Genomic DNA, 18,581 nt, shown 5'->3' with positions numbered 1-18,581 from the left:
TACTTCACTTAGTATGATAATCTCTAGGTCCATCCGTGTTGCTGCAAATGGCATTATTTTGTTCTTTTTATGGCTAAATAATATTCCACTGTATATACATACAATATCTTCTTTATTCATCTGTCAAAGGACATTTATGTTGCTTAATTAATCCTTACAATACCTTCAAGACATAAATACTACTCCCATTTTGCAGATGAATAAAAGGAAAATTAAACAGGTTAAGACCTTTTACAAGTTTCCTTTGTCACAACCCACAGAATTCAGGTTTTTGCACAGGTTCAAGTTTCTCTAAAACTTAACGTATAGTAAGTACTCAGTAAACATATTTAATAATTGAGCTATTTAGGGACCATTTGATATTCAGGGACCAGATTTGCAGTGTTTATCAGCAGCCTGCTGATCTCTCAGTTTATTCACAACTAAAAACAACTTTGACCACAACTAGTATTTGAAGTCCAGATTCTCTAAGCAAATAGAATTGCTTTGCATCACAGAAAAAGTGATCACCACTGCTGCCATCTGGCTTCCTTGTTCTCTTCTTTATTGTACTTCAAAAGGTTTTCTCAAAAAAATTATTTGTTTGCTTGAAGTACTATCACTTTCTTTTTTAGACCCATCGTCTCGACCATGCACTAACCTTTTATCTCTGAGCTTCAGTTCTAGAGCTAAACAACAGTAGCTTATATATCTAGCACTTTCATAAAAATTATCACATTGGATAATTTGGAAACAGATAGGACAGATATTATTACTTTCATTTTAAGGATGAGAAGGCTAAGTCTTCAAGTGGTTCAGTGATTGGCTTATGAGCTTATGCAACTGATACAGCTCTTAAACCACAGATCTAGGACTCAAGGGGAGTTCTCTGACTCCAAATATAGTATTCTTCCCTCTATGTTATATGGTCTGATAACACAAAGCCATTCTCTTTATCGCACCTTTAATGATCCACTATAAATTCTGCTGTAGCTTAGTTCTGCTTCCATTCTTACTAGACTTTTTCAATCCCATAATTTTTTAGCTTTTGTTCCAGTTAGAGTTTTTAATTGCATGCAGCAGAAACTCACTCTGGCTGATTCAACAGGAAACAAATTTGCTGAAAGGGTATCGGATAGGTGAGGAGATCATGGAGAAGCAGGTTGAGAAACAGATGGGAACAAGGGAGGAGGGCAGCAGTCAATCATCTGCCAAAACCATGCTCTAGAACAGGGGTCCCCAACCCCCAGTTGGAACTGGGCCACACAGCAGGAGGTGAGAGGCGGACAAGCAAGCGAAACTTCATCTGGGTCTCCGCATTGCTCCCCATGGCTCACATTACTGCTTGAACCACCCATCCCCCCGCCCTCTCCCCCCAACCCATCCCATCCATGGAAAAATTGTCTTTCACGAAACCAATCCCCAGTACCAAAAAGTTTGGGGACCGCTGCTCTAGAACACATGGTACCCCTGGACACCTTTACTAATACCTCTGGCCTCGCTGCCCTTAAAAACAGGATGTTGGTTTTCCATTGTCCTTGCTTCTTTGTGTCAGTGTCTCCTGTTTCAAAGTCTTGGATGGGTATGTCTGATTGGCTGAGTATTGATCATGTGGTCATACTCTAGCTTCCAGGGAAGCTTGGAAACCACAAGTTTCCAAGTAAGTATTTTTAGCCTCTATCATGGAAGGTGAGCTCTTTCTCCCACCAAGATTCATTAAGCATACACTGCACCAAACATAACAAGGAGGTTGAAATAATTGAAAGTCCCCTACCATTACCAAAGAATGGCCAAATTCTAATACTGATTCCAATTTAGTTTTGCAAGTTCTTTCTTTAGGTGAACTTTCTTTGAGATAAGAGACATATTTAATTTACAACTATGTCTCAATTGTCACTCAACCAGTAATTACACTTGCTCTGCAGCATTCTGAAGGGTCTAAACTTGTCATGTAGGTTTCATTTATCTTCTAAGAAATTTCTCTTTCAAAATTATCCTCTAATATTTCTCTCAAATGAATGAGTTTCATCAGGGCCTGACAGCATGAACTGGTGACTTACAAAATATTTTCAAAGTGTGAAAACTATATTTGGCATCTTTCCACAGCTTTAGGTTTTAAGATATGCCTTGTTATTTTACTTCAAGAATTCCAAATATTTCTTTTGCTAACAATATGTTTCTGACATTGAATCATCCTTTCCTCTGCAGTATTTTTGAACAGTGGCTTCGAAGGCACCGTCCTCTTCAAGAAGTTTATCCAGAAGCCTATGCACCCATTGGGCACAACCGGGAATCCTACATGGTTCCTTTTATACCTCTCTACAGAAATGGTGATTTCTTTATTTCATCCAGAGATCTGGGTTATGACTATAGCTACCTACAAGATTCAGGTAAGGCTCAGGTTCTTTCATGGGAATTGCTGAGTCTAGTGTGACCAATGTCTTTTGAGAGAGTGCAAAACCTTATGTTTTTACATTATCCCCAAATTATTGAAATTGGGAAAACACATTACGATCCTGAACTCATCACTGATTTATTATTCCATGGACCAAGTTGCAAGAATCTTTAAATTTCTGTCCTTTCTGCTTAATATAGAGCATTTTGCATATGGCAACCATGGGAAGAGCACTAAAATTAAAATCAGAAAAAAAAATGGGTGTGAGACGTGACACTATAAACTGACTTTTGTGTGACCTTGGGAAATTTGACTTCAGTTCCTTGAATCTCAGTTTCTTAACCTTAAATATTAGGAATAGAATACCTAAAGAGATATTTGGTAATTAAATGCATTAAGAGCCTAGGGCAGTCAGCACAAGTTAAACATCTAACAGTTTTTGAAATCATCTTTGGGAACTTCCTGCTAGGGTTACCAAGAAAATTTGTGAACATTTTGATGTTAAACACAGGTAATAATAATAATGATAATAGCTATTATAATAATAATTGCTCTGACTATGATTAAGTCTAGGATTGTAATTAGATCTAGGCTTTAAATAATCTTCCTTAGTAGTAGTATGTCAATATCTTTTTGATAAATACGGAACAGGTAGTAATGTCTCCCCCTACCTGTGAGCTTGCTACATATCATACATGCATTACTAATCAATCATATATTAGGGAAAGTATTATTATCCCTAGAATGAGGTAAGGACACTGATGCTAAGATAATTTAAATGACTTTCCCAATAGCAAACGCCAGTATGTGGAAGAGCCAGATTTCAACACTACAGGGTCCTCTCCACTGCAACACAAAATGGTCAACAGCTAAAAAAACGGTTAAACAACACAGAGTTTGTGGATACGAGATAGTCGACAAGCACTGATGTTTCATTATGTTCGTTGATAATTCATGGAAACATAAACAGATTAGTAAAATAAAATGAACAAATGAATGACATTTACCAATTTCCTACGTCTTGTTAAACTTTAGTGACACATAAATGAATGACATACCTCCAGACCTCAAGGAGCATTAAATTAAATTCAGTATGGAAGTCAGACAGTTGTGCAAAAAAGTGTGAAACATCAGGCTGTGTTAAGTGCAATAAAGGAGTCATAAACCGAATCTTATAAGAGCACAGAGGAGAAAGCAATGACTTCAGAGTAGTTCAACCTAAAAAGACAAGACAAGGCCTTGAAGGATGAACAGGCAGGTAGCAGATAGAAAAGGGTAGGGAATATTCTAAACTAATAGAATAACAAAAATAGAGGTGTAAAGTGTACTCTGTATTTCTGAGCTGCTAAATTCTCCTATTTGAGTAGTATGAGCAATGAAAAATTACACTGAGGAGATAAATTGAGTTATTTCATAATAGCTAATATATTATGGATCTTTTCATGTTCCAGGAACTCTTCTGGGTATGCTGTGTGCATTATTTCCTTTAATTTTCATAATTACCCTGTGAAGTAAGCACTATTATTTCTTTTTCCTGATCATAGATGAGAAAACAGAGGCTTAAAGAATATAAATAACTTGTCCTGGGCCATCTAGCTAGTATGTGGCATAGCAGAACCACATTTTAAGGCCAACAGGAGAAACTGTATTTTATCAACTTTTTCCTGCCCTTGGGGGAACCATTAGTTGGACAGATTTGGGTTCGATACCTGTTTTGCTTTATCTGAAGACCATAGCCAGTGGAAGGAATACTAAAATGGCTGGTAGAGGAGATGAGTTCTTTGAAAACCTGGAGATCACTAAGAACAGAGGATTTTGCAGAGGGTGGAGGTATGGTAAGGGAAGGGGCTCCCAGTGAGTCAAAAAGAGGGGCAGTCTCAAGTAAAGTGTTTTTCCCTCCTTCTAAAAACACCCACAGTACATGAAGAAAGGAGAATATTGGTAATGGTTTTTCAAAGAGTCACCACCAGGATTTTATAATTTCCATTTTCAGAACATAACAGACTCTTTCACGGGCTCTTGCTTTTATTACACTATTCTCTCTGGCTAAATTCTGATCCATATCCATTTGTCACACTCTCAGATATGAAATCATTGTATACATATACAGAGTCATGTTTAATCACTCCTTTAATAGAGTTACATGGTAATTTTTCTACATATGAATCTTTCCCCCCGCTACCTTGGCTGTGAGCCCTACAAAATCAGAACTGATACCTTGCAAGCTTCTCCAGTCTTCTCCAAATGGTATCTGGTATGGGGCTAAACCAACGAATTCACTTGAATGCAAGTGATATTTATCATGAAGGATGGTGTCTCTTAACCAATACATATAAGTAAAGCTTGCTAGAAAAATGTCACACTTCTTAATACTCAGGTCATTTCTAGATTTAAAAAAAAAAATTTAACATCTTTATTGGAGTATAATTGCTTTACAATGGTGTGTTAGTTTCTGCTTTATAACAAAGTGAATCAGCCATACATATACATATATCCCCATATCTCTTCCCTCTTGCGTCTCCCTCCCACCCTCCCTATCCCACCCCTCTGAGTGGTCACAAAGCACAGAGCTGATCTCCCTGTGCTATGCGGCTGCTTCCCACCAGCTATCTAGTTTACATTTGGTAGTATATATAAGTCCATGCCACTCTCTCACTTCATCCCAGCCTACACTTCCCCCTCCCCGTGTCCTCAAGTCCATTCTCTACATCTGCATCTTTATTCCTGTCCTGCCCCTAGGTTCTTCAGAACCTTTTTTTCCCTTAAGATTCCATATATATGTGTTAACATTCAGTATTTATTTTTCTCTTTCTGACTTACTTCACTCTGTATGACAGTCTCTAGGTCCATCCACCTCACTACAAATAACTCAATTTTGTTTCTTTTGATGGCTGAGTAATATTCCATTGTATATATGTGCCACATCTTCTCTATCCATTCATCTGTTGATGGACACTTAGGTTGCTTCCATGACCTGGCTATTGTAAATAGTGCTGCAGTGAACATTGTGGTACATGACTCTTTTTGAATTATGGTTTTCTCAGGGTATATGCCCAGTAGTGGGATTGCTGGGTCATATGGTAGTTCTATTTTTAGTTTTTTAAGGAACCTCCATACTGTTCTCCATAGTGGCTGTATCAATTTATATTCCCACCAACAGTTCAAGAGGGTTCCCTTTTCTCCATACCCTCTCCAGCATTTATTGTTTGTAGATTTTTTGATGATGGCCATTCTGACTGGTGTGAGGTGATACCTCATTGTAGTTTTGATTTGCATTTTTAGATAATTTTAACATATTTCAAGTCTTCTATTGCACTAGATATTTTCTAGGTGATTTTATTGGTTTATTTATTCTTTCTGCATACATATGTTTAGTAACTACCTTGTTCAAGGCATTCTTTTAGATACTGTGGATACAGTGGTAAACAATGTAGTCTCCTTCTTCACAGTGCTTACATCCTAATGAAAGAGAAAGACCTTAAACCACTACTTACCTAATGACTCGTTTGTTTAGAGATGTGCATATCTCTAGGGGTCAATGAAGTGACATTTCAGAGAATATCAGTAACAGGAAGAATTAATTAGTTGAAAAGGAGGTCTTGATTATGAATTTTGGCCATATTGCTACGATAACAGAGCCATTAATGAATTTTAAACAAATCAGGATCAAATTTAAGTTTTCGTAAGATTACAGTTGCTGCAGCTTGTAGGAAGTTTTTTTTTTCAATTTTATTTTATTGAAATATAGTTGATTTACAATGTTGTGTTAATTTCTGCTGTACAGCAAAGTGATTCAGTTATACATTCTTTTTCATATTCTTTTCCACTATGGTTTATCACAGGATATTGAATAGAGTTCCCTGTGCTATATAGCAGGACCTTGTTGTTTATCCATTCTATATATAATAGTTTGCGTCTGCTTATCCCAAACTCCCAATCCATCCCTCCCCCACCTCCCCCACTTCCCCCTTGGCAACCACAAGTCTGTCCTCTATGTTAAAGACATAATGTTGAGCCAAAGAAACCAGACATCATAGAATATATACTGATGATTATGTTCATATAAAATCTAAAAAGATGCAAGCTTTGTGTCAGTTGCAAAGCACATTCAGGGAGGCCAGTGAAAATGCTATTACGAGTATCCAGGGGAGAGGCGAAGGAAGTTGGAATTGCAGTGGTGGTAAGAGGCAAGGCAGAAAGGACAAAAAAAATGTGATATTATTTTGAAAACAAAATTTATGGAACTTGGAAAATGATTACATATAATAGGTGAGAAAGAAGGAGATATTAGAGTTGCCCTTAAGCTTTCTGGCCTGTGCAAATGATGAATGGTGATTGAATTCATTGAGATAGAAACAATAAGAGCAGGGCCAGACATGGAGTGAATCTCATGGTGGTATCTGTTACACAGTGAAATGGGGTGAATGGCACATCAGGGTAAATATATCTCTGAGGCAGTTGGATAGCCTTGAGCCTCAGAAAAGATTCTGTCTGCAGATACTAATGTGAGAGACATCAGCATATAAATTGTTATCTTTGCCAATCTTTACAATCTTGCGTATTAGTGATTTTATTCTGTTTTACAGGTAAGTAGATTGAGAACAGAAAGATAAAGTGACAAATTCTAAGTCACAAAGCTCGTAAGTGGCAAATATAGAATCCCAAATGAATTCTCTCTCCATGACTCCACAGAAGAGAGGGTTCTCTTTATACTTGCCTTGTACACAAATGTTCCACCTCGTTGTCCCTTCCCTAGTGTCCCAAATGGGTACTTTTTACTGAAAAGGCAACAAAAACCACTGGAGGAGAAAAGGGAAAGAAGGCTCAAAGAGTCACATTAGGGGATTAAAGGTATTTATTTATAGTTAAATTTTTAAAAATAAAATTGATTCAAAATGTTTTATCTATTTAGAGTCCTTTTCGTATAGCTGTGAGCTTATGCCACTAATTTTAGAGAAGTTTTGCTTTAAAATAAGCAACAGCAATTGCTTATTTTCTATTTTATGAATTATTCTGTTGCTCCTTCTGTTGTACTCTCAAGGAGTTTAAAATGTATCTTTCATTCTTCTAGTCATTCATTTATTCATTCATACGGCAATGTTTACTGAGACACAATGCCAGAATAGAGTAAGCTAAACTTTAAGCTAAGTAAAAAATTCTTTAAAATTTCTTGATATAATTTAGTTCAGGCAGTTAATTGTTCATCATTTAGGCACTCACGTTTATAATTACTTAATTATTTTCCGTAAAAGGCAGCTGATGTCTTCTTGCTTTAGTCAAACATTTTCTCTTATAATTGAATTTAGTGATGTTTTTCAAAATTGAGTAGCAGGTGATTTTGTTGCATGCATAACTGATTGAAAGGTGAGACCAAAAACCTTTGGCAATGAAGGGTTGAGTCCTTGATGCTGTTGGCAAATGTAATCCTGCCTTTTGTCTGGTGTTACTTTGTGAAGAGCTTCCTTCTTCCAATATATTCCAAAAGACCTGGATATTTGATTTTAAAAATGAGAGGAGGAGGCATGTTCACAGTAACTGGAGGGTCTCATTCTGCACATGGGGTTTGATGAGGACTTGTTCACTAGTGCTTCCCTATGTGTATACACAGGTGCATACTGTTCCTTCTGCCTGGGATGGCTTGCCATCAGCATCCCACACTCAAGCCCTAATTTATTCTTCTACTCAGTGGGATAGTCTCCTGGGATGCCTCCTCTGACTCCTCAGGCAGTTATAGGAGGTCTTTTCCCCATTAACCCATTGTATCTTTTATATACTTGCATTGGAACAGCATTGCTCTTAAAATAATTTGTTTACTTGTCAGTCTCCTCTTCCAGTTATTATTTCCTTCAGTCCAGGGGCTCTGCTTACTCACCTTTCACATGCAGTTCCTGGACCACCACCTGACATTTATTGTGTCTCAGTAAACATTGCTGTATGAATGAATAAATGAATGAATAGAAGAATGAAAGATAAATAAGACATACTACTTGCTCTCAAGAGTTCATGATGAAGCCTGAAAATTAAGACATACATATAAATAATTACAACATGTAGACAATTGTGCCAAGTGTCACAAAGGAGCAATAAAAGAAAAGAGTCTGGGAATCCAGAAGAGAGAGCTGAGCAGAATCAGTGTTCAAAGCAGGTGTGAGAGAGAAAAAACTCTTACTGGAAGCTGGTTCAGTTGAAATATTGATGGAATTACTATGGAGTAAGAAGAATCGATAACAGTTATAAATTACTTTTTATGTGAAAGACATCATTCCAAAGGTTATACATACATTGCAGAGTTTAGATATTACAGGCAAACTTTCTAAGTTACAGATTTTGAATTGCTTAAATTAGGATAATGATTCCTAACTACCTCATGTGTTTGTTGTGTGGATAAATGGGCATATGGATGCGCTTTGGAAATGACAGAGCACCAAAAAAATAGAAGACTCTATGATTATTCTGAAGAGAATAGGTAACAGAAAAAAATGGGATTTTAAGTAGGTAAAAAAATAGAAAACTTTTGATATTAAGAAATAATTTAAAGATACACCATCGAGGCTCAAAAGCAAATAACTGAGGAAGACAAGTCTAAATTTCAGGTTGAAGCCATTGAGAAAGACAGAGTGTTTCAAAGAAGATAGTCCATTGGTGACAGTAAAATTTAAGACAACTTGAAATGAACTGAAGTAGAGAAATAATAAGAGAAACTGGAGAGCAGAAGGACAGACAAAGAAATAGTGTTTTAAAATTGTGGAAGAATTTGAGCTGAGCCTTAAGCAATAAAGAAATCATACTTATTATGTAACCTCTACGTAATCTGCATTTTGTGAGACATTTAAAATGCACTATATGTTGAAGTGACTAATAGCAATGCAAACTAAACATTTGTAATTTCATTTTCAAATTAACCTTTAAATGTGTTAGAATGGTAACCTTATGTTTGATGAAAATAATTTTCACATTTTTAATTTCTTTATTTTAGCTTTGTTAGCTTTCATTTCTTAGATTTAAATTAATATTAATCCAAAGTTATGAATCTTTTTTATTATAATTTATTTTATAATGTTAGTTCTTTGCAATTTATTGTCCCCTCCTGATGAAGAGAAACCTAAATCTGCTCTATTGTTTCAAATTATGCTTAATGGATTCTAAGAATTTTAGAGGTATCTTAGTGACAGCTGGTAAAAGGACAGTACCAAGGACAAAAAAGGAGAAAGTAACAGGAGAAATGGGGTTTGAGCCCTGTAGCCCCACTTAAGCCAGGGAAGCTCCACTGTTATCTTCTTTGAATGAAGATTGGAATTTAATATAAAATTAATTTTTGACAAATTCTCCTGCTTTAACTGTTTTCAGTGCTTGAGTTTATGGTGATCAATAAGACTCCCACTTTACATTTCACTTCATGTTGCTACCCATTCTTTCCAAGATATTATATTAAATAAATATTAATTTTCTTTTTATATTGTTGATCTAATTTTTATGATATATGAAGCTTACATATAACTGTAATTTCAGAATATCCTAAGGTACTTTATCTTTTATTGTTGTAGGAATCTAACTAACTTTAAAAATAATTAGGACTTTTTGAAGTGCAAAAGGCAGAAACTCCATAGAAACAAGATTAGATAAAAAGATAATTTATTGGTTTACAAAATCCAAGGAAGGAATGAACATTTGAAATGTAAGAAAGACAAAAATGCAGCTGAGACTGAGGAACAGCAGGAACCAGCAAACTAATCTCCCTAAAGATTCATTCTCCCCCCCTCTCTCTCTTCCCCGCTCCCTACCCACTCTCTAGCTCTAAGACTGTTATCAGCTCCTGAGTCATCTGACTCTTAATTCCAGCACAGTGAATTCTGAGTAATGATTCTGACTGGCCCAACTTGAGTCAGTGGTTCACTATGAACTAATCAACAGTAGCCAAGAAAATAAGTCATAAAGAAAATGTTATAGTTCCCACATCAGCAACAGGGGGAAGGTAGGGATGGGGAGTAGATATAGGCTCAAATATCCATGGCCTAAATAAGTTAGTTTATTTATTGCTCAAATGGCCGTCTTGGTATGTTGTCAAATACAAGCTCCATAATTTCAGGGACCAGAGCTGCTTGTTTCTTGTAGTTCTATAAGACCTAGGGTTTACCCTTGATCACATGATCTATGGTGGCTCACCAACATACTATCTGCATTAGTTGAAAGGGGAAAAGGGAAAAGGAGAAGGCATACCTTTTCTTTTTAAGGGAACTGCCCCAAAGTTACATGTATTACTTTTGCTCAAGACTTAAGTCACATAGCCATAATTTGCTACTAGGTAAGCCCAAGATGCACTCTCTTCTTTCCTTTGTATCACAAAATGGATGTAGAGTATCTTAGAGTGTCTTGTAAATAGTGATGGGAACTTTAAAATCAAGCAAATAGATATGATAAATTATTAACTCCAAGTGGAAAATAATGTAAGAAAGGAAAGGTAATCATAGAATAATATTTGGTTCAATTGTGAGTAATATTTAAATATTAAAAATAATGGAAATCCGAGATGTGGATTTGACCCAGATCATGGTATTATTATGCTGAAAATATGGATGAGAGAAAAGGGAAACTGTAAGAGAGCTCAAATCATGTTTATACCTGAGGAACTCCAGAGATAAACTTGACGAATTAAGAAGTAGTAATATTTGCCTATTTTTCAGAAATATGGGGTCAAATAACAGAATAAATAACTAAAAGAGTAACAGTAGCTGACTTGGGGGCAGGCACTGTACAATTTACAAATCAGATAATATCTGTGAAGTTTAAAACATCCCAACAAGGTGGTATTGTTTTCCTATTTTCCTGATGAAGAACCTGAAGCTTAGGAGTATTAGGTGTAACTTTCCCAAGATCTTATAGCTAGTAAGTAGCAGAGCTGGCATTCAAACCCAAGCACCTGACTCCAAAGTACTATGCAAGGATGACGATGATGATGATGATGATGATGGTGATGATGATAGTAAAAACATTGGGATGTCTTTCTATTTCAGGATCAGACAGTTTTCAAGATTACATTAAACCCTACTTAGAACAAGCGAGTCAGATCTGGCCATGGCTCGTTGGGGCAGCCATGGTAGGGTCTGTCCTCACTGCTGTGCTGGGAGGACTCACTAGCCTGTTGTATCATCGAAAGAGAAAGCAGCTTCCTGAAGAAAAGCAGCCACTTCTTATGGACAAGGAGGACTACCACAGCTTGTTGTATCAGAGCCATTTATAAAAGGCTTAAGCAATAGAGTTGGGCCAAGAAACCTGACCTCACTCTAAATTAAATGATGTTAAAGTCCCTAGGGGTTGTCCCAGAAGAAATCCTTGGCGTGTGTCTATGAAGATCATTATTAGAATTGTTATCTTAATACAAAATATACCCCTCGTCCAACTCAGGTAGAAGCCACCTGTGCTTGCTTTGCTATATTTTGATCATTCCCTTAATAGTTTTCCTCAAGCCCATATTTCCAAGGAAAAGATGCCATTTGGTAATGGAGGTGCTAGTCTGCTAGTCATATCTGAATGAAAGTGCTCTTATAAAATATGACAACAATTTTGATTATTTTCCTCCTGATTGTTTAACGACATGTTTCTTTTATTAGCCCTTCTTTGATTTTAATAAGATAGTAACGAATTTACACTAATTGACTCCTTTGAGCTCGAGAAATACATTTTAATTTTCCTAAGAAAGCATAATGTTTCCCTTATATTTTACATTCCTGCTCCAAAATATGTTATGGACTTCAAGTAGAAAACAATCTTCAACTCTTTCCTGCCATAGTTCTGACTACATTTTAAGGCCACTGCAATCAAGGGCCCTTCGCCTGAAAAGAATCTGGCTAAGTACCTGTCTTAAGATGTGCTTATGAATTATGTTGATGAAGATGATAATAATCTTATTATAGAGCTTTTATTTTATCTTCTAAGAAGAACTTTATTAGAGAATGTTTAAAATGCTATAAAACATTTCACGGTAGAGAACAATTATGTGAATATCAGCCTGTCTGCAGTTCTAGTAAAATAACTTATCACTATTTTTCCTGGCTATTAAGACCTTAAATTAGAAAGTCTAGATAATCTTGTTACTTGAAATTTTAGGTCCAGTTGAATTTCTAAAAACAGTCCAATTGACATTCCATTTATATTATCACTATGTAGCGCATAAAAGACTAGCACCAGTGGGTGGAATTTATAGAGGACCCATTTTGGTGTAATAAAAGGAAAAACTGTCCAATATTCAGAGCTTTCCAAAACCAAACTGGACATTCTTGGAAAATAATAAGTGGTTGACTCTAGAATTCTTCACATAGAGGTTGGATGGCTAATTTGACTTGAATTCTATAAAGAGGATTTAAGTATTCAGTCTACAGTCATTCTTGGCTCAGGGCTCACAACAACTCCCCATTCAGAAGTGAGGCCAAACATGCTCTGTGAAAAGTTCCTGTGATTCTGCCACAGCATTTCAGGATGTTTCACCAGATTCCAACTCTCACTCTCTCATCCAAACTCAATCACTCTGTCCTGGTATCCCCAGTCTCTTTAGTTCCCTTATGTTTAGTTTGTATGTATCTGCTCAGCATTTTCAAAGATGTATCTCAGTTTGACTACTTGAATTATATTTCCAGCCTCATCCCTAAACACTGTCTTTTCACTTTCTCAAGATGGCCATGCTTTTAAGACAGACTTGTCCAATTCTAGCTCCCAGAAACCTGCCTGGGCCTGACACCTAAACCTCTACATCTCTGGGATGATATTTAAAAGGAGACCCACCAACTTGTATGGTACTTTTTTATTAAAATATCTTACAATTCCTATAAGGCCTGCAGTGTAGGAGTCAGACTGTTTATGAATACATTTAGAAATTAAGAGGAAAGCAAAAATCATCTTATTATAAACATTGGTCAAATGATTTTGGATAATTTTCATCTAGAACAAATAAAAAGTTACCATTCTTGTTGAAGTAATGCCATCAACTCTCAGAGATTACTAATAGGTAAGAAATTCAGTTATAGAGCAATTTTCATTTTCTAACTCTCTTTAATTGTCAGTCAACATTTGCTGGCTTATCTAATTTCCGATGCCTAGAGGAGAAAAGTCAGGCAAAGGGTGGGTAGCAGCATATTTATTGACACAGAGGAGGTCTGTGGGATTAGAGGGCAAATACTAGGGCTTATATCCTCCACTTGGTACATAACCAGAAATACAAGATTTAAAATAAATTAACAATGACATTTGAAAACTGGATTCAATTTAGTTGAGAATAGCAACTAGTAAAACTGAGAGCAAGGAGTAGGAAAAGAAGTTTGGATAAGGCCTGAAGAAGATTCTGGAGAAGCAGTAATAACAACTGTGGTTGCCTTCAGTCTGACCTCAGAACACAAAATAATTACTTAGCTAGGTTTGATCTGAAGGCAAAATTTCAGACCAGGTGGTATTTTTTTTTTTTTTTTTTTTTTTTTTTTGCGGTACGCGGGCCTCTCACTTTTGTGGCCTCTCCCGTTGCGGAGCACAGGCTCCGGACGCGCAGGCTCAGCGGCCATGGCTCACGGGCCCAGCCGCCCCGCGGCATGGGGGATCTTCCCGGCCCGGGGCACGAACCCGTGTCCCCTGCATCGGCAGGCGGACTCTCAACCACTGCGTCACCAGGGAAGCCCAACCAGGTGTTATTTAAATCACTTTTTACAAAGCATCTAGAATAAAAATCTACCCAGGGAATTTTCATTGTTACTGACAAGGACCTGTATAAAGTCATTCTCTTCCTCATCACAAGGCAATTCCCTCCTTTATCACTGAGCTTCAACATAGAATATCATTTTGTTTCTCTAGAGGCTGAAGTTATCTACTTGAGTAGCAGCAACATCTCTGATAAAACCACCACCACATTCATTCTGTGGTTTTCTCAATGAGGTACCCAAACGACATGACATATTTCAAAATACTTGAAGTTTCATTAAATTCTAATCAACATTATATTCTGTGGCATTGTTTTCTATGTGCATTTTATGAATTGCTTCATTTGAGCTCTGCTCTTTTTCCATTGCTACATTATATGTCACATTTTGTTACAGAGAAAGAAATAAGCAGCTGCCACTCTTTTTGTTCCTCTTTCTGTGTTTTACTTTTTTTAAAAAAAGAGTATTTTTAGTACCCAACTTTTCCAACAAGTCAAATATATAATTCTCTATCTGTAGAAATAAATATGCGATGGGTACAAGTCATTTCAACCAGTGTCACTAGCAGGCTGACAACTGGCGTTGATTGTGAATGTTTTTAAATAGGCTTTTCCTTGTTTATATGGGCTTTGATTTGTAGGAAGAGTTTTCTTTGTCATCATAAAAAAAGACCTCATTGGGGTCACCTATTGTAAACTTGTGCTATTTGGGGGGCATGTCAGTAGAACAAAAGTCTACTCGCCCTCTGATTAGACTCCTTCTGAAAGCTGCTAAAATGCAAGTAAAAAGAGTTTTTTTTTTTTTTAACTTTGTGTTGCTTATTTTCAAAAGCATTTGCCAGTTTGTACAATATAATGAATATAAAATTGCCTTTGGCATCCACTGGAGGCCTTAAGGGCTTTCAAATCCTTCAGCTATTTAAAACCATATAGAAATATTTTAAGTATGTTCTTTTAAATAAAAGCCTTATTAAAACTCTATATAGCCCGTGTTTATCTAATTGTTTTATGAGTTCTTTTCTTAATAGCAGTGTAAGAAATTATTCTTGTAACTACATGTTAATCTACCAAGTCTTGTATGCATTATTATGGTGATTTCTAATTTCTTATTTAAAAATAAATAACAAAGATGTTAAATGCAGTGAGTGGTTATGGTGTTCCAAGAACTGTGCTAAACACATCATATATGTTAATTCATTTCATCTTCATGTTATCAATATGAGAATAAGTATTATTCACGCTTTCAAATGAGGAGACTGTGGCTTAAATAGGAGATGCACCTTCCCTGTTTACGTGTCTGTTCAGTAGTTTAGATAATTTAGCTGGGATTTGAATCCAGTTCTTCTTCATGATTATAAATTTTATTGTTTGTTGTTCAATTATGTTGATATGTCATAATTTACCAATTCCCTGTTACTGAATATTCAGGTTTCATCTATTCTTTTTTTTTTTTTTTTTTTGCGGTACACGGGCCTTTCACTATTGTGGCCTCTCCCGTTGAGGAGCACAGGCTCCGGACGACGCGCAGGCTCAGCGGCCACGGCTCGCGGGCCCAGCCGCTCCGCGGCATGTGGGATCTTCCGGGACCGGGGCACGAACCCGTGTCCCCTGCATCGGCAGGTGGACTCTCAACCACTGCGCCACCAGGGAAGCCCTCATCTACTTTTTAAATTATGGTTAGTGCTGTAATGAAAATCCTGGTGCATTTGGCATCTGACTTAAATTATTTTCTAGGAGTGGAATCTCTGGTCAAAGCATATGCAGACTTTCATGGCTTTAGTAATGAACTGCCATGGTGCTTTTGAAAAGGGTTGCATAGATTAAAGAATGCAAAGAGATGGAGCCTAACAATAAAAGATCAAAAAGAATGAGGAAGAAAATGAAAAGGTGAAGAACTTAGAAGAAGGAAGAGGAGTTGCAAGTCTCTTTGAGAGGAACTGATGACCCTACTTGCCACTTCACGCATTGCTTCTTTTCATAAATCTATCTTTTTCAAATTATAACATCTATGTAATGAGCATTTTCTCTTATTAAAATTAGAAGAAAATACAGACTGAAGCCATTTCAGAAAAACAGGGAATAACACACATGTAACTTGGTTCTCAAATAAGATATGTGTACATCTTGTCTAGGTAGAAGCATGTGAGTACCTTTGAGAATCATACAGGAATAAAAACAACAAAACCAGAAATCCACACTTGGAAGAATAAGAACAAGGCATCAAAATAGTCTGAATCAAAGCAGAGTCAGTGTCAGCTATTAGGATGGACAGGAGATCGTGAGACAGGGGTAGGGAAGACTGGATAGGCCCTGAAGACCAAGCCCAAGTTAAGTTTGCACCATTTATTTTTAGTGCTTTTTGAGAAAGTACTGCATTCTGCCTGGGATATGGTCAGTCTTCATTACTGGACCATGTCATTTTTACTCTTGCCAGAGGAATTATGAACAGTAGATGTGCCTGTGTGAGTGTGTATGTGTGTGGAGAGGGAGAAAGGGAGACAGCGAGAAAATACAGAAAGAATGAACATTTTTCTCTTCTCTCTGATACTGGAGAGAACTTTGTTGCTGACTATATAGAATTTCTCTTGCTACTGCAGTAAATTACCACAAACACAGTGGCTTAAATCACTACAAACCGTTATCTTGTAATTCAGTAGACCAGAAATCTGATATGGGTCTCAAATGGCTGAAATCAAAGTGGCAGTGAGGCTATGTTCTTTGTGGAGACTCCAGGAAATAATTCATTTCCTTGCCTTTTTCAGCTTCTAGAGACCACCTACATTCCTTGTCACATGGCCTTCTTCCATCTTCAAAGCCAGAAAAGGTTGTATCACTCTGATCATTAGTCTGTTGTCACATCTTTCTCTGACTGACTGCAGCAAGGAAAAGTTTTCCGCTTTTAAGCATTCATGTAATTAGTTTGGGCCTACCTGGTACTCCTAGAGCCTCCATCCCAAGGTTCTTACCTTTAATCATATCTGAAAAGCCCCTTTTGCCATATACGTATTATAACATATTCACAGGTTCTGGAGACTAGGGTAGGGATATTTGGAGGGGAGATGGGAAAGAGCATCATTCTGCCTATAGTACTGACCTAAAAAGTAGTAAGAATTGGCCAGCTGATAAATTGCTCTTCCTGTGTGATTAACATGCCACAGACTGTGATATTCAGTACCTTAAAGATATGAGAAAACCTTTAACATATGTGGGATCTGAAGTCAGACTCTATGAATTTGATTCCTGGCTCAATCTCTCATTAGCTGTATGACCTTGTGTGAATTATCTTACCTCTCTGTTCGTCAGTTTTTGCGTCTTTAAAATGTAGGTAATAGGGGCTTCCCTGGTGGCGCAGTGGTTGAGAGTCCGCCTGCCGATGCAGGGGACAGGGTTTCGTTCCCCGGTCCGGGAAGATCCCACATGCCGCGGAGCGGCTGGGCCCGTGAGCCATGGCCGCTGAGCCTGCGCGTCCGGAGCCTGTGCTCCGCAACGGGAGAGGCCACAACAGTGAGAGGCCCGTGTACCGGAAAAAAAAAAAAATGTAGGTAATAGTATTTTCCTCAACATAGTCGGAGGAATAAACAAAGCATTTACAATAGTACGTAAGTATTCAGCAAGTGTGATTTAATAAACTCTCATAGAGCACGTTAACTTAGCACAACTGCCTTAAAAAAAGAGAGACGAAATATAATCATACATTTGGTTTGTGCAAAATTGTTTTGCATAATCATGAATATTAATATAGCATACCTATTTAATGAAATGATATCACGATAAATACAAGTGTATATCAATACATTTAAGACAGAGAAACACTTGAGACATAGAAATACAAATCATGCCAGTAACAGGCTCACAGTTCACAAGCAAAAGCTGGCTATTAAACCACCTGTGAATGTGGTACTGAACTTGAATCTAATAAACATGTTAGGCCAACTGCCCTAGCAGGAAAGAGTTCTCTTTGAGTTGGACAGTAATGATTCATACTTTGTTTGTTCATTTATTCAATGAACAAATATTTGTAGGACTTCTGCTCTGTGTCAGTACTGTGCTGGGGATATGAAGGTTAATAAGATTTGATCTCCATTCTCAGTGAAATCAGAGTAAAATACCTAAACAAATTATTGCATAACAAGTATTATCACAAAGGAATATTGTAGGTACTTTAGGAATACTATAATAATACCATAGAGGTACAGCTAATATGATCATGGGAGGTATAGAAGATTTCAAAGATAAACTGATCATTGATTTGAATTCATCAAGTTCACGCATGAGATGAGGTGATTGATAGTCTCAACAAAATTATGGCATGGATAAAAGCAAGTGTGGACAAATGATGGCCCATGGCTTAAATCCTGCCTGCCACCTGCTTTTGTATGTGAAGTATTATTGGAACACAGCTGCACTCGTTCATTTATGTTACATGCTGTTTATGGCTGTTTTTATGATATAATGGTAGAATTGAGTAGTTGCAACAGAAACCATATGGCCCACAAAGCCTACAACATTTACTATCTGGCCCTTTATTGA

The 18,581-nt window shown here is 37.0% G+C and overlaps 1 protein-coding gene across 1 annotated transcript in view; it reads left to right on the top strand.

Moving 5' to 3' along the window:
• TYR (tyrosinase) overlaps nt 1-12,020 on the top strand; it is a 109,030-nt gene extending 97,010 nt beyond the window's left edge. The window contains exons 4-5 of the mRNA XM_065882798.1: nt 2,188-2,369; nt 11,386-12,020. Of these exons, the coding sequence (XP_065738870.1) occupies nt 2,188-2,369; nt 11,386-11,612 (409 nt within the window). The 3' untranslated portion in view covers nt 11,613-12,020. The remainder of the gene's footprint in view (nt 1-2,187; nt 2,370-11,385) is intronic.
• Nucleotides 12,021-18,581: the final 6,561 nt, after the last annotated feature.

This window comes from Phocoena phocoena, chromosome 8 (assembly GCF_963924675.1).
Source record: "Phocoena phocoena chromosome 8, mPhoPho1.1, whole genome shotgun sequence".
In the NCBI taxonomy this organism is placed as follows: Eukaryota; Metazoa; Chordata; class Mammalia; order Artiodactyla; family Phocoenidae; genus Phocoena; species Phocoena phocoena.
The sequence above is the reverse complement of the archived record's forward strand: the minus strand, read 5'-3'. Positions and strand labels throughout refer to the sequence as shown.